Source organism: Vipera ursinii (genome assembly GCF_947247035.1).
Source record: "Vipera ursinii genome assembly, chromosome: Z".
NCBI classification, from domain to species: Eukaryota; Metazoa; Chordata; class Lepidosauria; order Squamata; family Viperidae; genus Vipera; species Vipera ursinii.
In genome coordinates, this window is record NC_139517.1 from 3286452 (window position 1) to 3309294 (window position 22843).

Sequence of the window (22843 nt, forward strand, 5' to 3'; positions counted from 1 at the left end):
AGGGGGAAAAAAATTGAGCGACCACCCCAAGGTCTCCCTAAAGGTCATCCATACCTACCCCCATGCCGGTCTGCTGGAAGGAGAGGAGGAGGAGGAGGAAGAGCGGGGCGGGGTTTCCAGCCGGGCGGTTCGAGTTGAGGGGGACGAGGAGGTGGGTCAGGCAGGGGTAGGTCACTGGCACCTGGGAAGGAAATTGAGGCAGGGGAGAGAGAGAGAGAGAGAGAGAGAGAGAGAGAGAGAGAGAGAGAGAGAGAAAGATATGGAATTAGCCGGGGTGGGGGGAACCGGGTTCGAGGGGAGGGTCATGACACCGAAACCCCGCCGCTTCAATCATTGTCCTCTTTCCGACTTGCTCCGGGGGAATCAGTGATATGAAGCTTGACAAAGTTTCACCAGGTGTGACCAAGATTCACAGAGCTTCACCAAGTCGCAATTCACAAAGGTAAGAACAGGTAGTCCTCGACGTACGACCAAAACGTCTAGCGCTAAACAAGGGGGCTGCTAAGTGAATTTTGCCCCGTTTTGCGACCTTTCTTACCGTGGCCATTAAGTGAATGGCGACAGTTGTTAACTTAGCTGCACGGTTGTTATGCCGATCTGGCTTCCCCCATTGTCAGAAGGTCACAAAAGGGGATCATAGGACCACCCCCCCAGGGGACACGGCGGCCGTCATAAATACGTGCCAGTTGCCAAGCTTCCAAATTTTGACCATGTGACCATGGGGATTCTGCCAATAGTCATAAGTGTGGAAAAGGGGTCATACGTCCCTTTTTTCCCACTGCCTGTCAATGCTGCATTTTATTTGAACTGTCTCATTTATCGGAACCATGACACTGCCGTTGTAACTTTGAATGGTCACTAAACGAATGGCTGTACATGGAGGACCACCTGGACAAAGAAGAGCGTGCACGAGGACTTTTTCCTTCACCAGCAAGCCTGCGCCACCCATCCCAGTTCCACCCGGTTTGTTTCTTGCAAATGGCTTTTGTCAGGTGCCAAAGATCACATCCACATGTGAAGTTACAATTTAACTGCTTTATTGCTGAAGGCCCCCGTGCAGGAATCTTCCCAGCTAAAAGGTTAGCTTGGAATTAGTTAAGGGTCCACGAAAATTCGAGTGGGTTTGACTTTGTTCATTTGTGGCTATGTAGAGCAGAGGTCCCCAAACTTTCTTGGTTGGAGGACCTAGTCCTAGAGGGAAAGGGAAGGGGAAACATTTTATGCGCATGTGCACGACGGAAACGGGGCGGTGCTAGTGCCCACATGACGCTAGCTAGCCCTGCCCTGGTTTTGCCATGTGGGCACTAGCGCTGCCCTGTTTTTGCTGCGCGGCACAGTTTAGGCCACATGGCACCCCGTTTTTGCCGTGCAGAGCCCCGTTTAGGCTACGTTTAGGTCATGCAGAGCCCCATTTAGGTCGTGCGGAACCCCATTTAGGTCATGCAGAGCCCCATTTAGGTCGTGCGGAACCCCATTTAGGCCACGCGAAGCCCCATTTAGGCCATGCAAAGCCCTGTTTTAGGCCACGTGAAGCCCCATTTAGGCCACGTGAAGCCCCATTTAGGCTGTGCGGAGCCCTGTTTTAGGCCACGTGGAGCCATTTTAGGCCACGTGGAGCCCCATTTAGGCTGTGCGGAGCCCTTTTAGGCCACGTGAAGCCCCGTTTTAGGCCGCGCGAAGCCCCATTTTAGGCCCTGCAAAGCCCCATTTAGGCTGCACAGAGCCCCCATTTTAGGCCGTGTGGAGCTCCATTTAGGCTGTGTGGCCGCGGCACTAGCACAAACAAGGATGAGTGGGCACACTGACCAGCCTGTCTCACAGCCCGGTGGCCAGCAGGCCACGGCCAGTAATGCTCACGGGTTGGGGACTCCTGATGTAGGGATTCTAGGCTGATTCCTCTTTTGACTCCGCCCCCAGTTTCTGTCACTCCTTCTCTACCGCTTCGCTGCTCCTCTCTCCAAAGGTCCCTCCCACCTTCTGGATCCCCCAAGTAGGGGAATTCCAGCTCTGCCATACCTCCAGATCCCGGATTCCGTCCCCGATCGGACTCTAGCTTGTCGCAGGACTGGGCCCGCCGTGTTCTCTTTGGTTTGAGAGGCGCCATTTTCCGTCCTACCTCAGGTTCCCCTGGAATGGAAAGAGGAGCATCAGAGAGTCCTGAGCCCCAGAAAGAATTTGTTGGTTAAGGTGACCCTCTCTGGATTGTTAAAAAAAAAAATCCCACGGGCCACTAGAGGGCAGCAGAGCATTCGTATTTTTTTCTCTGTAGCTCTTTGCTGCCTCCTGCTGGAAAGGTTTAAATAAGTGTTCAATAAATAATACAAGGTAGTCTTTGACTTGCAAATAGTAAGCTAAAGAGAACCTTTATTGTCATTTTTTACTGTGGGCACCCTGGCACACATTAAAAATGAAATTCTGTTGCCTGCTCTCAAAAGTGTTCCTGTACACAACACAAGTATAAACATGCTATATACAACATATATATATATATATATACCTACACCCTTACATATAACATAGAAGAGTTCATTTAGTGACTATTCAAGCTTACAAAGGCACTGAAAAATGTGACTTATGACATTTTTTCACAGGGACGACCTCTGCAGTGTCCCCGTGATCATGTGATCAAAATTGAGGTTAATGACCTTTGCTGTGTCCCAAGGTCATGTGATCCCCTTTTGCGACCGTGGGGGAGGCCAGATTCGATTAACAACTGGGTTACTAACTTATCAACTCCAGTGATTCTCTTAACGAGTATGGCAAGAAAGGTTGTAAAAATGGGCCAAAACTCACTTAACAAGTATTTCACACAGCAACAGAAATTTCGGGATGAATTGCGGTCGTAAGTTTGAGGACTGCCTGTGCCTGAGAGAAAATGCTATTATCCCAAAGCAAAAACTCCTTCCCTTTGGAATTCTTGTACCGATTAATCCAGGATCTGCGTGAGGTAAACCAAGACCTTTGTCTTAGGACCTCGGTGTCTCTTCACCTTCGTTTTCCTGCTCCTTCGGTCTACGTCGGGGTTGAGCGACGGGAGGAAAGGTGCAGGAATCTTCTAGAATGGCTCCACCAGATACACTGCCTTCCTCGTTGCTGCGACTTCTTTCTGGCTGGCTGGGGGTCTTCCGGCCCCTGGGGAGGGCAACCGGCTTGGGAGGGCGAGGAGTCGAAGAGAGATCCCTGAATTGCTGTAAAACCAAGAGGGCGGATGTGGAGATACGAAAGGAGAGGGGATAAAAAAATAGAAATTTCTCAGAAGAAGCTTCCGGCTGCTGCTGGACTACAATTCCCAGCAAACCTAGCCAGCAAGACTGGGAATGCTGGGAATGGTAGTTTTCAACCTCCAGAGCAATGCTTCTTAACCTGGGCAACCTGTCAGGACTTCAACTCCCAGAATTCCCCAGCCAGCCATAAACCATTCATTGAGTGACCATTCTAAGTGATGACGGCGCTGGAAAAAGTGACTTACGACCTGGTCCTCACAATTACAATCATCGTCCCTTTTGTGGTCACGTGAACAAAATTCGGGTGGAGAGTTAAAGCATCCTGGAGGGGGTCACATGATTGCCATTCCTGACCTTCACAGGTGGCAGTCAATAAAGGAAGCTGGATTCGCTTTAACAACCGTATGAGTCACTTACTGGGATGATCCACTTAACGACCATGGCATAAAAGACTGTAAAATTGGACACGACTCCCTTAACAAATGTCTGGCTTAGCACTGGGAGTTCTTGTCTAAATTGTGGTCACTCCCCAGTCCTTCACCCAGAAGCCCCCAGCCCCAAAACACCTTTCTCCTGCCCCTTGAATTCAAAAAGACCTGTTGTTTTGCACCGGGCAGTGCCGTCAGTCGGTCCTTCTCGGAATTTGGTGTGCCCCCCATCACGCCCCTCTCGTCGGCTCCCGTCTGCTTATCTTCCAGGGGGTGGTCTCGGAGGTTGCCTTTGCCCCCACTGTCCCGGGAGGTGCTCTCTTCAGCTGCAGATTTGGGAGAAGACGAACACAGGACCCATCAACCGCCAGGAATTCATTCAATTCATTCAAAAGGCAGATAGTCCCCGGCTTACGACCGTTCGGTTCGTGAGCGTTCGAAAGGTACAAGGGCACTGCGGAAAAGTGATTTTATGACCATATTTGCACGCTTAAGACACTTGCAGCGTCCCCCCCCCCCGTGGTCACATGATCAAAATTCAGACGCTTGGCAACCGGTTCGTATTTAAATGTCTATGGAGGTTCTCCGTCATCCGGGTCATTTTTATTTATTTATTTTTATTTTAATTCCATTTATATCCCGCCCTTCTCTCTCATGGTTGCCCCAAAGGTGCTTTTTTTCAGGAGGCAACTGGACTTGGTTGTTTTTTCTTGGAAGAGGTTTTGCTTCTCATCCCAGAAGCTTCTTCAGGTTCTGACTGGATGGTGGGGAATGGAACGGATTGATACTCCTTTGCAGACAGCTGGTCATTTGCCTTTTTTAGAGAGTCACTGAGACCACTCGGAGGTTTATCTGTGTCATCGGGGTCACCTGAGTGGTGCAAATGAGTGTGGAGTCTTCTTGGAACTCCTTTCAGCAGCTCCAAGAAGGCTCCACGCCCATTTCCACCACTCAGGTGACCCTGAGGACACAGACAAACCTCCCAGTGGCCTCAACGACCCTCTAAAAGAATGCAAATGACCAGATGACTGCAAAGGAGTATCAATCCTTCCACTTCCCAACATCCAGTCAGAGCTGAAGAAGCTTCTGGGATGGGAAGCGAAACGTCGTTCGTATTTATGACAGTTGCAGTGTCCTGGGGTCATGGGATCCCCTTTTCCAAACCCCAAAATTCTGTTGTTAAGCAAGACAGGCGTTCAGCGACTTTTGTCTCATTTTACGACCTTTCTTGGCCACGCTCGTTAAGTGAATCACTGCAGTGGTTAAGTTAGTAACGCAGTTGTGAAGCGAATCTGGCTTCCCCCATCGACTTTGCTTGTGAGGGACCCTGCAGCCGTCGTAAAGACATGCCAGTTGCCAAACGTCCAAATTTTAATGACGTCACCAGGGGGATGCTGCAACGGTCGTAAGTGTGAAAAAACGTCATAAGTCACTTTTCTCAGGTCCGTTGCAACTCCAAACGGCCACTAAACAAACGGCTGTAAGTAGAGAACTATTTGTAATGTGATTTGAATAGTGTAGGTACTCACTGACAGTGCAAACCGAAATCACCCAGCAATGCCTTGAATTTAGAATAGAATGGAATGGAATAGAATAGAATAGAATAATAAAATAAGGAATGGAGTGGAGTGGAATGGAATGGAATGGAATGGAATGGAATGCAATAGAATTAGAATTAGAATTAGAATTAGAATTGGAATAGAATAGAATAGAATAGAATAGAATAGAATAGAATAGAATAGAATAGAATAGAATAGAATAGAATAGAATAATAAAATAAGGAATGGAATGGAATGGAACAGAACGGAACGGAACAGAACAGAATAGAATAGAATAAGGAATAGAATAGAATAGAATAGAATAGAATAGAATAGAATAGAATAGAATAGAATAGAATAGAATAGAATAGAATAGAATAGAATAGAATAGAATAGAATAGCCCGGAGACTAAAACATAGGAAGAAGAACGGTTGCGGGATTTGGAAATGGCTGGTCTAGAGAAAAGGAGGACTGGGGTGGGGGCGGGTGGGGGGGACATGATAGCAGTATTCCAATATTGGAGAGGCTTCCACAAAGAAGAGGGGGATCAATTTATTCTCCAAAGCACCGGAGGGCAGGACGAGAAACAACGGATGGAAACTGATCAAGGAGAGAAGCAACCTGGGATTAAGGAGAAACTTCCTAACAGTGAGGGCAATTAACCAGTGGAACAGCTGGCCACCAGAAATTGTAGGTGCTTCATCATTGCAGGGTTTTGGGTTTTTTTTTTAGAAAAGAATGGACAGCCAGCTATCTGAAATGGTGTAGGTTCTCCGGCTTGAGCTGGGGGTTGGACTAGAAGACCTCCAAGGTCCCTCCCAGCTCTGTTCTGATTCACCTCTGGATTATTAAAGCAGCCACCTCATTTGCCAGGCTCAAAAGATGTTTCTGTCATATAAACTCACCCCCTGCATAGCTGAATGCATACTACTCATCCCATTGGCGGCGTGAAGGCAAGTGGACTTCAACTCCCGGCGTTGCTGGCTGGGGAATTCTGGGAGTCGAAGTCCAGTTGCCTTCACATTGGGCAATTCTAGGAACGTCTACCCACCTATATCCCAGCTGGCTTCGGCCCGCCGAATGGTGGCAAAACTTGGCTTGGTGCTCTGCAGGGGAGGGTGAGGCCTCCATCCTCTTTGCCCTATGTGGGTTTAAAAACAAACAATCAATCGATATCAGACACTGTGCTAGAAATCAGGAGAGGGGGAGTTCTAGTCCCGCCTTAGGCTGGGTGACTTTGGGCCAATCACCAGGAGACAGCGAGTTCTAGTCCTGCTTCAGGCATGAAAGCCATTTGGGTGACTTTGGCCCAGTCACCAGGAGTCGGCGAGTTCTAGTCCCGCCTTAGGCACGAAAGCCCGCTGGGTGACTTTGGGCCAATCACCAGGAGACGGCGAGTTCTAATCCCGCCTTAGGTATGAAAGCCCGCTGGGTGACTTTGGGCCAATCACCAGGAGACGGCGAGTTCTAATCCCGCCTTAGGTATGAAAGCCCGCTGAGTGACTTTGGGCCAATCACCAGCAGACGGCGAGTTCTAGTCCTGTTTCAGGCATGAAAGCCATTTGGGTGACTTTGGCCCAGTCACCAGGAGACAGCGAGTTGTAGTCCTGCCTTAGGCATGAAAGCCAGGGCCAATCACCAGGAGACTGGAGTTCCAGTCCTACTTCAGGCCCAAAAGGCCGCTGGGTGACTTTGGGCCAATCACCAGGAGACTGGGAGTTCTAGTCCCGCCTTAGGCATGAAAGCCGGCTGGGTGACTTTGCTCCAGTCCCTCTCTCCGAGCCGAACCCACCTCGCAGGGTTATCGTTATGGGGAAAACAGGAGCAGGAAGCTTCCTCACCTTGATTTACTTATGAAGTCATAAAGGCAAGAATTTTTTTTAAAAAAAAAAATCTAATAAATACTCAGCCTTCCATCCTTCCGAGGTAGATAAAATGAGGACCCAGATTGTTGGGGGCAATTAAGCTGACTTTGTAATAATGCCGCTGGGGTGTGTGTGTGAAAGCCCTAATAAGCAGGCATATACATAGAATGAAGGCTACTGCTAAGCTTGTAAGCCGCCCTGAGTCTTCGGAGAAGGGCGGGATATAAATGGAATAAAAATAAAAAATAAACCAAATATTACTTTTAGGAAGGAGCTCCTTTTTGGGGGGTAGCCCTTCCTTTTTTTTTTTTTTTTTTTGGACCTGCGTGATTTTAAGCCGCAGAGGTCGCCCAGGCTTCAGAAGAGCTTCCTTGGACTACGTGGGGCTCCCGGAATCATGTATGCAAGGGGGAGGGGGGAGGCGAGCCGAGGAGGCTGGAAAATTCTGCCCACCTGTGTCGTCCGAGGATCGTCTTCTCTGCTGCTCCCGCAAACTTCCCGTCCTTTGTTCCATTTCAACGCTCTAGCCAAGGAAGAAAAGTGATGAACGGCACGCCACGGACAAGAATGACAGGATGACAGAGTGGGAAGGGACCTCGGAGGTCTTCTAGTCCAACCCCCTGCTCAGGCAGGAGACCCTTATGCCATTCCAGACAAATGGCTGCCCAGTCTCTTTTTTAAAAAGGTGGAGGAGAGGAGGAGGAAGAGGAGGAGGAGGAGGAGGAGGAGGAGGAGGAGACAGTTGGAAGGGACCTTGGAGGTCTTCTAGTCCAACCCCCTGCTCAAGCAGGAGACCCCTATGCCATTTCAAACAAATGGTTGTCCAATCTCTTCTTTAAAAACCCCCAGTGTTGGGGCACCCGCAACTTGTGAATTAATCACTGGTTAATTGTTCTGTTAGGAAATTCCTCCTCAGTTCCGGGTCGCTTCTCTCCTTGATTAGTTTCCATCCGTCGCTTCTTGTCCAGCCTTCAGGTGCTTTGGAGAACAGGCTGATTCCCCACCCACCCACTTCTTCTCTGTGGCCACCCCTCAAATATTGGCACACTGCTATACCAAGGTGCTTTTCCAAAAGGCAACTGGACTTAATTGGTTTTTTTTCCTTGGAAATGTTTTCTTCAAGGAAAAATAAGAAACTCCAGTTGCCTTTTGAAAAAGCACAACCGTGGGACAACCATGATCTGGATCAGGGGCCTTCAAACTTGGCCCTTTTATGACTTGTGGACTTCAACTCCTAGAATTCCTCAGCCAGGCACGCCTGGCTGAGGAATTCTGGGAGTTGAAGTCCACAAGTCATAAAAGGGCCAGGTTTGAAGACCCCTGATCTGGATGATTGAGGATCTCCATAGATGAACACTGCTATCACGTCACCCCTCGTCGTTCTCTTCATTAAACCAGACATAACCAATTCCAGCAACCATTCTTCGTATCTTTTAACCTCCAGTCCCCTGATCATCTTTGTTGCTCTTCTCTGAACTCTTTCCAGAGCCTCAATATCGTTGTTGTTTTTTGTATCACGATGACGACAACTGGATGCAGTGTTCCATGTGTGGCTTTACCAAGGCATTATAACGTGGTATTGACACTTCACATGATCTTGATTCTATCCCTCTGCTAATGCAGCCTAGGATTGCATTGGCCTTTTTGGCTGCTGCAGCACACGGCTGGCTCATGCTAAAGTGATTGTCCACTTAAGGCAAAGACGGTCCCCGTTCCTGGTTTCCCAGAATCGGGGTGTCAACATCCAGCTCGTGAATCCAAACCAAACTCCGGCTTCTTTCCGTTTCCAAAAATCTTCCAGTTTATTGAATACACGGCACGACAATGTCGAAACGAAACTAACTCCGAGGTTCCCAGACACCAGTTCGTAGAATGAAACAATAATTCCTCCTCTTGCGTAGTCCGTGTAAACAATGTCACTTTGTTACGGGAACCGTCTGCTTCCTCTCCACACCTGCTGCGGTGTCCTTGGGGAGGTTTCAGGCTCTCTCGCGGTCTTCAGCAGAATCGTAGAGGTTTCGCTTCTCCATCTAACCCAGGGCTGTCAAACTTGCCGCATCACGTTATGTGTTATGTATCGTGACTTTTTTCCCCCTTGCTGGAGCTGGGGTGGGCATGGCTTCTGCGTGACTGACCCGGCCCGTGGGTCGGCAGTTTGATATCCCTAATCTAATCCATTCTAAAGCAACACCTCCCCTCTCTTATTCCAATGGCAAGTTTTATTCTTCACATGGGGTGTTTTCCCCTGGTGGAGAATTACCTCTAGCTTAGCATCCAAGCTCCACCCTTTCGCACGTTCCATTCCCGGCAGTGGCACTCCTTGGACACGCGACGGCTGCAAGAACTCGGTCCTCCGCCCGTCCGTCGATGCCCTCTCTGAATCAGGAGTGGAAATCTTGTTTCGGAAGGAAAGGGGATTTTAAAAAGGGGGTCTTTCACGTCCCAGCCCTTACCCCAGAATTAAATTTCCTTACCTGTTTAGATCGGCCTGGGAGGCCTTTGACCCCACTTCCAGGTGCTGTTGCGGTCGCCATTCCCGGAAGCAGCATTGTTCCCCCTGCAATGTCCTGGTCCAGTTTCCAGTCTTTCTCGTGGGCGACGGAGTACATCAAGGGCTTCGTGTCCTCCCCTCCCAGAGGAGGCGGGGGAGGATTGGTGGGCAGATCGTCGGAGTCTCGCTCTCCCTTGATGCTGCGGTACCGGCGAAAATGGAAGAGGCCCTTTTTCCTCTTCCTTTGTAGAGGTGGGAGGGAATCGGACAGGCCTGGCCGTACCACACAGCTCTCAGATATCCGAGGATAGCTGTGCAGGAGAGAAACGGGGAACTAAGAGAGCCGAAAGTGATTTTGGAGAGAAATGTAAGATACATACATAGTCCTCAAATTATGACCACAAATGAGCCGGAAATTTCTATGGCTAAGCGAGATGCTTCCCTCCCTCCTTCTCTCCCTTCTTCTTTTTTCTTTCATTCCTTCTTGTTCTGTCTCAGCCTATGTGAGTCCTTGTTACGCTCACAAGGAGAAACCCCTCTTCCAACGAGCAGGCAGGAAACCGCAAGAAAAAACAATCCCCTTTTATTATTCACAGACCCGAATCAACGTCCAAGGCAAACAAACACAGTCCACAGAAACTCGATCCTCAGCACAAACGGTGGCCTTTGGCAACCAGCACCTCCCGCACTTTCCCTTTTATTATTCAGCCCAGGCGTGGCTTCCTAATGCCTTCTCCTTTTCCTTTGGAGCCACCCCATTGCATTCCTCTGTCCTACTCGCTTCTCTTGCCGGCACTTTCGTGCATCGTGGATATTTCCCAGCTGTGCTTCATCACTGTCCAACTCAGACTCCCAGCACAGCTGTGTCTCAGCCTGAGCGCAAGTAGAGGGGCCGGGCTCCTCATCCGACTGTAAGTCTTGGAGCTCCTCAGAGCCTTCCTCTGACTCTGATGTCACTCCATGCCCCTCCTCCTCCTCCTTCTCCTCCACCTCCTCCTCCTCCTCCTCAGACTCAACTGTCAGGTCCGCTGGCTGGCGAGGAATCCCAACACTTTCTTCCTTCTCTCCCTCCTTCCCTTTATCCGTCCAATTTATTGGCCGACCGTCTTACAATATTTTTTTAAAAAAATACTCAAATGATAGAAATAAAATACAGGTAAGTCCACGACGAACGACAACGGAGGCCCAACATTCTCTTGTTAAGTGAGGCATTTGATAAGTGAATTTTGTCCTGTTTTACAACCTTCCCCCCCCCCCCACCCCGGTTGTTAAGTGTATCACCGCTGTTGTTACGTTAGGGACACAGTTGTTCAGCGAATCTGGCTTCCCCGTTGATTTTGCTTGGCAGAAGGTCGCCAAAAAAAGGGATCGCGTGGCCCCTCTCCCCGCGGGACTCTGCGACCGTCATAAATATGAGTCAATCGCCGAGTTATCTGAATTTTGACCAGGCGACCGGGGGGATGCTGCAACGGTCGTAAGTGCGAAAAGCCTGTAAGTAAGTAAGTAAGTCACTTTTTCCAGTGCCGTTGTAACTTCGGACGGCCGCTGAATGAACTGTTGTCAGCTGAGGACTAGCTGCATTAGGGAGATATTCAAAGATACTGTAAGAGCAGGAAAGAAATTGGAAGCTGTTTTTCTTCCCGGCTGATCTTAGCAAAGACAGAGTCACAGAGTGGGAAAGGAGATCGGAGGTCTTCTAGTCCAACCCACTGCTCAAGCAGAAGATCTTATACCATTCCAGACAAAAAGCTGTCCAATCTTCTTCTTAAAAACTTCCAACGATGAAGCCCTCGAAACGTCTGGTGGCAAGTCGTTCCACTGGTTAATTGTTCTCACTGTCAGGAAGTTTCTCCTTAGTTCTAGTTCGCTTCTCTCCTTGATTGGTTTCCATCCGTTGCTTCTTGCCCTGCCTTCGGGCGCTTTGGAGAATAGCTTGACTGCCTCTTCTTTGGGGCAGCCCCTGAGATACTGGAAGACTGCTATCCTGTCCTCCCCCCCCCGCGTCCTTCTCTTCATCCCCAATTCCTGCAACCGTTCTTTGTATGTTTTAGCCTCCAGTCCCCTGATCCTCTTTGTTGCTCTTCTCTGCACCCTTTCCAGAGCCTCAACATCTTTCTTACATCGTGGTGACCAAAACTGGATGCCGTATTGCAAGTGTGGCCTTACCGAGGCCTTGTAAAGTGGAATTAACGCTTCACGTGATCTTGATTCTATCCCTCCGTTAATGCAGCTTAGCACCGTGTTGGCTTTTTTGGCTGCTGCAGCACACGGCTGGCTCATATTGAAGTGACTGTCCACTAGGTCTCCGAGATCCCTCTCACAGTTGCTGCTATTGAGCCAGGTACCCCCTATCCCAGGGGTCGGCAACCTTGGCTCTTTTATGACTCGCGGACTTCAACTCCCAGAATTCCTGAGCCAGCTATGCTGGCTCAGGAATTCTGGGAGTTGAAGTCCGCGAGTCATAAAAGAGCCAAGGTTGCCTACCCCTGCCCTATCCCATCCCTGTGTATTTGGCTTCTCTTGCCCAACTGAATGACATCAACTCTGTCCTAGAGAGAATTGTGCTCGGCTCACCTTATTGTGTTGCTTAGGACTCTCCGGTTGAAAAATTCATCAAGACCCTCATCCAGTCTGGGCACCATCCCGTTCTCCTGTTCTCTGGATTCCAGGGAACGAAAAAGTCGGTTCTGGGAAAGAAAAAAGGAAAAAAAAAACCTGGGACCTGTTAATTCTTCCCATAGATTAAGCGGGGCATGGGTGGATGAGTGGGGAGATGGAATTAAAAGAGAACCCACGGAGGAAAGAGGAGGAAGACTGGAAAGTAGCTGGATTGAGATCCGAAAGGCCCTTTTTTTTCAGGAGGCAACTGGACGTCCGTGTTTTTCTCTGAAGAGGTTTCGCTTCTCGTCCCAGAAGCTTCTTCAGGTTCTGACTGGATGGTGGGGAATGAGAGGATTTATACTCCTTTGCAGTCATCTGGTCGTTTGCATTCTTTTAGAGGATTGTGGAGGCCACTTGGAGGTTTGTCTGGAGGGTCCCCTGAGTGGTGCAAATGGGCGTGGAGCCTTCTTGGAACTGCTGAAAGGACCGTGTGGTAGACTGGAGATAGTTGGTGTTGTGTCCCTCCCCCTCTGTTGAGGGAGGGGTGCTCAGTTTTGACCGAGATATGGCCTCTTTGACCCTGTTCTGTTCCAGCCTATGACCGGCCCTGTTTGTGTGTCAGGGACAACCCCTTTTTTCCTTTTTTACAGTCAGTAGGCTGGAAAAACCCAACCCAAATTTATTTACAGTTCAAACAAAAAAGCAACAGAACATTTCCTTCCATAAATGAATCAACATATCAAACAAGACTCAACAAACAAGAGTTAAACAGAAGTAGCCAGAACAGAGCAGGATTCCCTTAGAATATTCTCCAAACGGTTGCCTTTAGCAACAAGCCCCGTCCACACCTTCCCCTTTTATTATCAGTCCCAAGGCGTGGCTTCTCACTGCCTTCTCCTCCTCTCACTGAGTGGCCTCATTGATTTTTCTCTGCTCTGCTCTGCTGGATTGCCTTCTGCTTCTAGCATCTCTGAACAGATTCATCTGTGACTTCTCTGCGTCCGTCACCTCCTACCCACACAGCTGAGCCTCGTGAGGAACACGACTGGAGGAGCCAGGCTGAGAGTCCTGCAGTGCATCAGAGCCTCCCTCCGACACCAAAGGCTCTCCAAACCCCTCCTCCTCCTCAGATTCATCGGACTCAGCTGCTGGGAGCACAGGCTGACCCTGAATCACAACAGACCCCTCTTTCAAGCCAGCGGTCCACTCTGTCCAGAATGTGGACTTTGCTGTCTTCGAAAGAGCGGCCTTGCTCTTTTAAAGGCAGACGGACGGCTAAATCTGGTCCTGATGAGTTTGTTCTCCTATGTGGTGCCGTGAGTTTGCAAAGTGGTTGTTTTAAGATAAGATAACCTTTATTGTCATTTTTTTACTGTGGGCACAATGACACGCATGAAAAATGAAATTTAGTTGCCCGCTCTCAAAATGATCTGCACATGGGTCACTGCACTGTACTACATATACCACATTGCTCAGTTTGTGTCTGGGTGTTTCATCCATTGGGTGGACAAGTTTCTGCCTTAGTGTATTGGTGTGTTCGAAGTGTGCACGCATGTTGTGTTGGCTGAACATCCTCCTGAGGTTTTTCCGATATTCCTGCGACATATGGAATGACTACGCTGGAGGCTACGTTCTTTGGCTACAGGACCTTTTCACACACTCCACACCCATTTGCACCACTCTGGCAACCCCCGAGGACACAGACAAACCTCCAAGTGGCCTCAACGGCTCTCTACAGGAAGGCAAATGACCAGCTGCCTGCAAGGAGTATAAATCCTTCCGTTCCCCACCGTCCAGTCAGAGCTGAAGAAGCTTCTTTTATGAGGAGTGAAACGTCTTCAAAAACAAGGAAGTGCAGTTGCCTTCTGAAAAAAGCACCTTTGGGACTATTAACCCTTCACGCGGTCAAGCGGGAGAAGGAGGAGATACTTTGGACAAGGTACTCACGCTGGAGCGGAAGCGAGTCGAACGAGGTGGCCGGGGTCTGCCGCACGTCCGGTGCTCAAGCCGAGTCCCGTCTGTGGGCAGCTCACAAAACTCATCGAAGGAGGCGCTGTGCGAATAGGGGTAGGGAGTGTTGCCCACGAGAGCGATCCACCCCAGAGGTGAGCTCATATTAGCAGTTGTGAGGTCACTGTCCTGTTCCGATCCACCTGCAAGTGGAGAGAAGTCGTTAAGTCATTGCAGTCATAAGTTGAGGCGTCATGTGACCGGACTCCATTTTACGAGGGTCGTTTCAGTGAATCCCACTGAACGAATCCAGCATATCCAATGGGTAGTTTTGGCCGTTTTGGGCCAAAGAGAAAAAAAATGGGGGATTTGTGCAGGGCTGATTTAAGCTCGAAACCCATTTTTGTTGCCCGGATACAGATAGTCCCTGACTTACAACCACCACTGAGCAAGAACATTTCTGTCGCTAAGTGAAACATGTGTGAAGTGAGCTTGGCCCCCATTTTGTGACCTTCCTTGCCACAGTTGTGAAGGGAATCACATTAGTTGTTAAATTAGTCAAACGATCGTGAAGTGAATTCTGGCTTCCCGGTTGACTTTGCTTGTCAGAAGTTTGCAAAAGGGGATCACATGACCCTGAAACGCTGCGACGGTCATAAATATGATGCCAAGCGTTGGAATTTTGATTGCATGACCGTGGGGATACTACAGCGGTCGTAGGTGTGAAAAACAGTCACAAGTCGTGTTTTTCAGTGCCGGCGTAACTTTGAACGGTCACCAAATGAATGGTTGTAAGTCCAAGGACTACTATTGCACTGAGTGGGGAAGCTCACTGAACCCATTTGGAAGCTAAAGCAGAATTTACAGGAACAATAACGCCCTATCAGACAAGCAGACAAATGAGTTGTCTCGGGAAATCAATTAGGATAAGTCTGACCAAGATTAATCGCAGTATTTTACAGCTTCTTTAAGGTAACCATCAATTTACGACCACAAAGGCGCCCAGGATTTCAGTCCTTCGGTGAATCTTCGCAGTTGTTAAGTTAGTCAATACGGTGGTTAAGTGAATCTGGCTTCCTCCGTTGACTTTGCTTGTCAGAAGCCTTGGTGGAGCAGTGGGCTAATGCCTCCTTAAGTAACACCAGCTGCCTGCAATTAGTGCAGGTTCGAGTCCCACCAGGCTCAAGGTTGACTCAGCCTTCCATCCTTCCGAGGTAGGTAAAATGAGGACCCAGATTGTTGGGGGCAATTAAGCTGACTTTGTAATAATGCCGCTTAGGGGGTGTGTGAAAGCCCTAATAAGCAGGCATATACATAGAATGAAGGCTACTGCTAAGCTTGTAAGCCGCCCTGAGTCTTCGGAGAAGGGCGGGATATAAATGGAATTAAAAATAAAAAAATAAATAAATAAAAGGGGATCACAGGGAGCCTAAAACACTGCAACCGTCTTAAGCACATGCCAGTTGCCAAGCGTTTGAATTTTGATTAGGTGACCACGGGGATGCTGCAGCAGTGGTTAAGTGTGGAAAGCGGTCCTAAGTCACTTTTTTTCAGCGACGTTGAAACTTCGGGCGCTAAGCGAATGGTTCTAAGTGGAGGCCGACCTCTCTGGATTAAAGAACGGCGGCTATGAAAGTTGTTGTTGCACTCACTAATGAAGGCAGAAACCGGCCTGATCCTGCGGCAGTTCTTCTGTCTTTTGATCGCCATGGTGTCCTGCAGGAGAGAACACAGAATAACAGGGTTGGAAGGGACCTTGGAGGTCTTCTAGTCCAACCCCCTGCTCAGCTAGAAGACCCTCTACCATTCCAGACACGTGACTGTCCAGTCTCTTCTTCAAAACCTCCAGTGATGGAGCACCCACAACTTCTGGTGGCAAGTTGTTCCACTGGTTAATTGTCAGGAAATTCCTCCTTAGTTCTAGGTTGCTTCTCTCCTTGATGAGTTTCCATCCGTTGCTTCTTGTCCTGCTCTGAGGTGCTTCAGACAACAGGTTGACCCCCCCTCTTCTTTGTGGCAGCCCCCTCAAGAATTGGACGACTGTGATCATGTCAACCCTAGTCCTCCTTTTCACTGGACTAGACATACCCCATTCCAGCAACCGTTCTTTGTATGTTTTAGCCTCCTCTTCTCTGCGCTCTTTCTAGAGTCTCAACATCTTTTTTATTGTGGTGACCAAAACTGGATGCCGTATTCCAAGTGTGGCCTTACCAAGGCTTTATAAAGCGGTATTAACACTTCACATGATCCTGATTCTATCCTTCTGTTAATGCAGCCTAGGACTGTCTTGGCCTTTTTTGCTGCCGCTGCACACAGCTGGCTTGTATTGAAGCGGTTGTCCACTTAAATAGGAGCCCACCCAGAGCTAACGAGAGAAACATGTCGGTCATGCTTCAGCTTATCGCTTAACCAGTGGAACAGCAAGCAACCTGGAATTAAGGAGAAACTTCCTGACAGCAAGGACAATTAAACAGTGGAACAGCTCGCCACCGGAAATCGTGGGCGCTCCATCACAGGTTTTTAAGAAGAGACTGGGTAGTCGCTTGTCTGAACTGATATAGGCTCAGGGGGCTGGACTAGAAGACCTTCAAGGTCCCTTCCAAATTATTATTATTATTATTATTATTATTATTATTATTATTATTATTATTGTTATTGTTATTGTTATTGTTATTATTATTATTATCTCCGAGGTCTCTTCCCACTCTATTCTATTTTAAAGTCTGCCCAAGGGCAGGACTTGCAAAAACCGGGGATCTCGCCAGAGTTTAGTTGGAACCTCTTACGATGTTGGAATCTAGCTCGTGGTCGGTGAACTCTTTCGGTCCCTGGAGTTGAGGTTTCCCCAGATGTTCGGGAAGGATCGCGCTATCCTGACTGTCTGAAAGTCGGTGGAGATGGGTGATGTGTTGAGCCTGGGGTTGGAAGGAGGAGAGAAGAAAGATGGAGGCTATCAGCTTGGGATCATCCTGATAACAGGTCTGCAGTACCAGTGCTAAACACAAGGGGGAGGGGTTTAAATATGTATATATAAAGTGCATGGATGCCATTTCCGGAAGTCTGTTCTAGGCCTCAGAGGCCCAGGCCTGCATCCCACCACTCTATGTGTTTTTGTGTGTGTGTGTATACTTCACATATATATACTATATATATGTAGTCCTCGGCTTACAACAGTTTGTTTAGTGACCGTTTGAAATTACAGTGGCGCTGAAAAAAGTGACTTATGACTGTTTTCCCCACACTTACGACCGTGGCAGCATCCCCGTGCTCACGTGATCAAAATTCAGACGCTTGGCATCTGGCTCATATTTATGACGGTCGCAGCATCCCGGGGTCACGTGATTCCCCTTTTGCCAATTTCCGACAAGCAAAGTCAATGGGGAAGCCAGACTCGCCAAACGTGCTATTAACTTAAAAACGGCAGGGATTCGCTGTGGTGAGAGAGGTCGTTTAATGGGGCAAAGCTCGCTTAACAGAAGTCTCGCTTAGCAGGAGGAATGTTCCACTCCGTTGTGGTCGGAAGCCGAGGACTACCCGTATCAAGGGGTTCTGCCACCAACACCGGGACTTCCTCACGTCTCCCATCCAATTACCAACCAGGTCCGACCCTGCTTAGCTTCCCAACTCCAAGCAAGATCAACTGGGGATTCTGAAAGGCTGAGGCACCAGGCCCCAAATCGGAATAAAGTCCTGACATGGAAGTGAGGGATGTGGCTCCACTTGGAGGGGAGAGGGGTGTGTGAAAGAAGCACAGATTGTCCTCACCAGGTTCTTGTGAGCGTAGTACAACTCCTCCAGAAGTTCCTCCACAATGGTGTTGGTGAGATATGTCACGACCGATAGCTTCACTTCACTGGGGAAGAATTCGGGTGGAAGAACATCAGAGGGCGAATAGCAAGACAACAGAGTCACAGAGCTGGAAGGGACCCTGGAGGTCATCGAGTCCAACCCCCTGCTCGAGGAGGAGATCCTATACCTTTTCTGGCAAATGGCTGTCTAGTCTCCTCTTAAAAAGGAGTAGGAGGAATAGAATAGAATAGAATAGAATAGAATAGAATAGAATAGAATAGAATAGAATAGAATAGAATAGAATAGAATAGAATAGAATAGAATAGAATAGAATAGAATAGAATAGAATAGAATAGGAGCTGGAAGGGACCTTGGAGGTCATCTAGTCCAACCCCCTGCTCAAGCAGGAGACCCTATACCAGGAATAGGCCACCTTGGCTCTTTTATGACTTGTGGACTTCAACTCCCAGAATTCCTGAGCCAGCATGGCTCAGCTTGGAAACCTCTCCCTTTCCCCCTCAGCGTGGCTGGCTCAGGAATTCTGGGAGTTGAAGTCCACGAGTCATAAAAGAGCCAAGGTGGCCTAGCTCTGCCCTAGACCATTTCCGACAAAATGGCTGTCCAATCTCTTCTTCAAAACCTCCAGTGTTGGAGCAACTACAACGTCTGGTGGCAAGTCGTTCCAACGATTAATTTTTTCTCACCAGTCAGGAAATTTCTCCTTAGTTCTAGGTTGTCTCTCCCCTTGATCAATGTCCACCCATTATTTCTTGTCTTGCCTTCTGGTGCTTTGGGGAATAGGTTGAAAACCCCCCCACACACACACACTCCTCTTCTTGCGACAGCCCCCTCAAATATTGGAAGACTGCTATCCTGCCTCCCTTAGGCCTTCTTGAAATACCTGCTTGTTTTCTGAGGCTCAAGGTGAGATGCTCACCTGGTTCCTTGGATCTGGAACCCGCCTCCACCTTTGATATGGTAGCCGTAGCAACAGCACTTAGACTTATCTACCACTTTATTTATTTATTTTATTTTATTATTTTATTTTATTTTATTTTATTTTATTTATTTTATTTTATTTTATTTTATTTTATTTTATTTTATTTTATTTTATTATTTTATTTTATTTTATTTTATTTTATTTATTTTATTTTATTTTATTTTATTTTATTTTATTTTATTTTATTTTATTTTATTGAATTTGTATACCGCCCTATTCCCGTAGGACTCAGGGCAGTTTACAGGGCAGCTAAAACCATGAAATACAAAAAAATAAAATCAATTAAAACAATTAAATTAAATTCAAGCCCCAAAAGTGAATCTAAAACCCAATTAAATTAAAAAACCCACAGTCTGGGCCACACAGCTCGAAGAGCCAAGTTTTCAGGTCCCGGTGAAACGAGCGAAGGTCGGGGGCAGTCCTAAGTTCCGTAGGTAGTTGGTTCCATGGGGCAGGTGCACCCACAGAGAAGGCCCTTCCCCTGGGAATAACCCGCCGGCATTCATTAACCGGCGGTATCCTGAGAAGGCCCTCCCTGTGGGGGCGCACAGGACGATGGGAAGTTGATGCCGCCAGCAAGTGTTCCCTTAGATAGTCCGGACCCAAGCCATTTAGGGCTTTATAGGTCATTATAGCCCTCTCCAAGCAGTTTAGAGTCAGCCTATTGACCCCACCCCCACCCCAACAATCTGGGTCCTCGTTTTACCGACCTCAGAAGGATGGTGTCAAAGTTTCCGACCTATGGGCTTTCCAAGTGACTCTGAGGCATTGTTTACCTTAAAAGTCCTTTATTGAGCCTAATGCACCGGCAAATGCTTGCTCGGAGGAAGCTGGAATCTTGAAATCTCCGCCCCCTTGCACAATACATTAAACACAATTCTCCACCTTCCCAATTTGGTCATTACTCATATTCTCCAATTAACTTGTAGAATCAGTTTCCCTTCCGTTAGACAACCCGCCAAGTTCTTCTCTTCTTTAATTTCAGGTGGCCTTGAGGAACAGTCTTCCTCCTCCCAGCCTTAGCCCTATCTCTTAAAGCAGGGGTCTTCAAACTCGGCCCTTTTATGACTCATGGACTTCAACTCCCAGAATTCCTCAGCCAGCATGCCTGGCTGAGAAATTCTGGGAGTTGAAGTCCATGAGTCATAAAAGGGCCGAGTTTGAAGACCCATGTCTTAAAGCAGTACACAAGTGTGACATATGAAATAGCTGCTTCTTCATCTCTTGTCAAGCAAGAACTTTCGATGTTGGCAGCGTTGACAGATGGAAGGCTGAGTTCAACCTTGAGCCGGTCAGGATCGAACTCCTGGCAGTCGGCAGAGTTAGCCTGCAATTCCGCATTCTAACCACTGGGAGGGAAGGAGGAAAGGCAGGCAGGCAGGCAGGCAGGCAGGCAGGCAGGGAGGGAGGAAGGAAGGAAGGAAGGAAGGAAGGAAGGAAGGAAGGAAGGAAGGAAGGAAGGAAGGAAGGGCAGTAGCAACAGCATGTACTTATATACCGCTTCACAGTGCTTTACAGCCTGCTCTAAGCAGTTTACAGCCTGTTGCCCCTCCACACACACACACATACACAATCTGGGTCTTCATTTTACTGATCTTGGAAGGCTGAGTCAAGCTTGAGCCAATGAGAATTGAGCTCCTGGCAGTGGGCAGAATTAGCCTGCAATTCTGCATTCTAGCCACTGTGACACCACGGCTCTTATAAGCCCTCCCTACAGCCCCCCTCCCCCCTTTTTCTTTCTTTTTTAATCTACAGCCCAATTCTTACTTGAGCTTGTTCTGAATGTCCTGGCCAGCCTGTTCTAGCAAAGCACCCCGGATAAAGTTTCGGGGCAGGGTGACATGCTCCGAAACGGCTGCCAACATCTTGTGATGTTCTTCAGCGGCCTGGACGGCGTGTGGACACAACTCCTGGGTTAGACCAACCATGGATTCCAAGATCATCTGGCAGAAAGAGAAACCACGCATCAGGGTTGTCGAAAGAAGGCGAGCAAGGAAATCGAGGGGGGGGGGTCACCTTGAGTTCTTCACACCCTCCAAAGACCCTCTTGATTTGGACACGCAAACTCCCCAAGACCTACAGTCCCTAGGACTTGCCGTCAGGAGGACCTGTTACCAGAAATAGCATGAATGTGTGAAAGGTGATTGTGGTGTCTTCTTCACCTGCAGTTCTTTGTCGACGGCTTTGGCCACTTCGCTGGCCATGGATTCCAGGCGGTGCCGCACGGGCCCATCACTGGCCAAGAGGTGCCCAAGTTCGTACAGGCTGGGAAAGAGCTGTAGGAAAGAGATGAGAAACCATTTTTAAGAGGAGTGGGTCCTCAAACTTAGCATCTTTAAGAAGGGTAGACCTCAACTTCAAGAAGTCCCCAGCCATCTCTGTTGGCTGGGGAATTCTGGGAGTTGAAGTCCACCCGTCTTAAGTTGAAGTCTATCCTTCTTCAACTTGGTCCACCCTTCTTCAACTTGGTCCATCCTTCTGAAACTTAAGCTTGAAGTTTAAACTTCTTAAATTTGGCCTATTTTTGTTAACATTGAAGTCCACCCTTAAACTTGGTCCACCCTTCTTAAACCTGAAGTCCACTCTTCCTAAATTTGAACTCCACTCTTCTAAAACTTGTTATTGTTGTTGTTAGTTGCGAAGTCGTGTCCGACCCATCGCGACCCTATGGACAATGTTCCTCCAGGCCTTCCTGTCCTCCACCATCTTCTGGAGTCCGTTTAGGCTCACGCCTCCTGCTTCAGTGACTCCATCCAGCCACCTCCTTCTCTGTCGTCCCCTTCTTCTCTTGCCCTCAACCTTTCCCAGCATGAGGCTCTTCTCCAGTGAGTCCTTCCTTCTCATTAGGTGGCCAAAGGATTTGAGTTTCCACTTCAGGATCTGGCCTTCTAAAGAGCAGTCAGGGTTGATCTCCTCTAGGACTGACCGGTTTGATCGCCTTGCAGTCCAAGGGACTCGCAGGAGTCTTCTCCAGCACCAGAGTTCAAAGGCCTCGATTCTTTGGCGCTCAGCCTTTCTTATGGTCCAACTTTCACAGCCATACATTGCAACTGGGAAGACCGTAGCCTTGACTATATGCACTTTTGTTGACAGGGTGATGTCTCTGCTTTTTAGTGTGCTGTCTAGATTTGCCGTGGCTTTCTTCCCGAGGAGCAAGCGTCTTTTAATTTCTTGGCTGCAGTCCCCGTCTGCGGTGATCGTGGAGCGCAGGAAAATAAAATCTGTCACTACCTCCATTTCTTCCCCATCTATTTCCCAGGAATTGAGAGGGCCGGATGCCATGATCTTGGTTTTCTTAACGTTAAGTTTCTAAAACTCGGTCCACCCTTAAAACTGAACTCCATCTTTCTTAAAGTTGAAGTCTATCCTTCTTAAAATTGGCCCACCCTTCTTAAAATTGAACTCCACCTTTCTTAAACTTGAAGTCTACCCTTCTTAAAGTTGTTGAGGTTGAGAAACCCTGCTGAAGAGGAACAAGCTTTCAGAGACGATCTGACCATTTTTCCTCGCTGACGGCAGTAACGTTGGAAGGCCTAAAAGGCCAGGCAGGTTGAGGAAGGTCTATCTCTACAGTTGGTGAGAGTCAACACCAACCTGATGGTATTTAATCAGCCAATCAATCCACCAACCGAGCAATTTTCCCCTCCCCTATTCGTGGGATCCGAGAATGGGTGACACTATGAATTCTGGGAGTTGAAGTCCAACACGTCTGAAGTCACCAGATTATAGAATAAGAGTTGGAAGGGGCTTTGGAGGCCTTCTATCCCAGTAACCCCTGCTCAAGCTGGAGAGCCTATACTACTTCAGACAAACCCTATCCAACCTCTTCTTTAAAATCGGTCATAAGTACGAGGAACGGTTCGAAGTTACTTTTTTTCCAGTGCCGTGGTAAATTCGTTGTAAACGAATGGTTGTAAATCAAGAACTATCTGCTTGAGGAAAAGGGTTTATCTTAC

General features: G+C 48.3%; 1 protein-coding gene across 1 annotated transcript in view; it reads right to left on the minus strand.

Moving 5' to 3' along the window:
* CARMIL3 (capping protein regulator and myosin 1 linker 3) overlaps positions 1-22843 on the minus strand; it is a gene marked incomplete at its 5' end in the record, with an annotated part of 36410 nt that overhangs the window by 757 nt on the left and 12810 nt on the right. Inside the window, 15 exons of the mRNA XM_083377265.1 lie at positions 59-181; positions 2017-2157; positions 2990-3188; positions 3821-3978; positions 6243-6332; positions 7510-7579; positions 9317-9451; positions 9531-9858; positions 12122-12234; positions 14096-14301; positions 15751-15814; positions 16885-17013; positions 17864-17951; positions 20655-20830; positions 21050-21163. Coding sequence (XP_083233391.1) covers positions 59-181; positions 2017-2157; positions 2990-3188; positions 3821-3978; positions 6243-6332; positions 7510-7579; positions 9317-9451; positions 9531-9858; positions 12122-12234; positions 14096-14301; positions 15751-15814; positions 16885-17013; positions 17864-17951; positions 20655-20830; positions 21050-21163 — 2134 coding nt within the window. The remainder of the gene's footprint in view (positions 1-58; positions 182-2016; positions 2158-2989; positions 3189-3820; positions 3979-6242; positions 6333-7509; positions 7580-9316; positions 9452-9530; positions 9859-12121; positions 12235-14095; positions 14302-15750; positions 15815-16884; positions 17014-17863; positions 17952-20654; positions 20831-21049; positions 21164-22843) is intronic.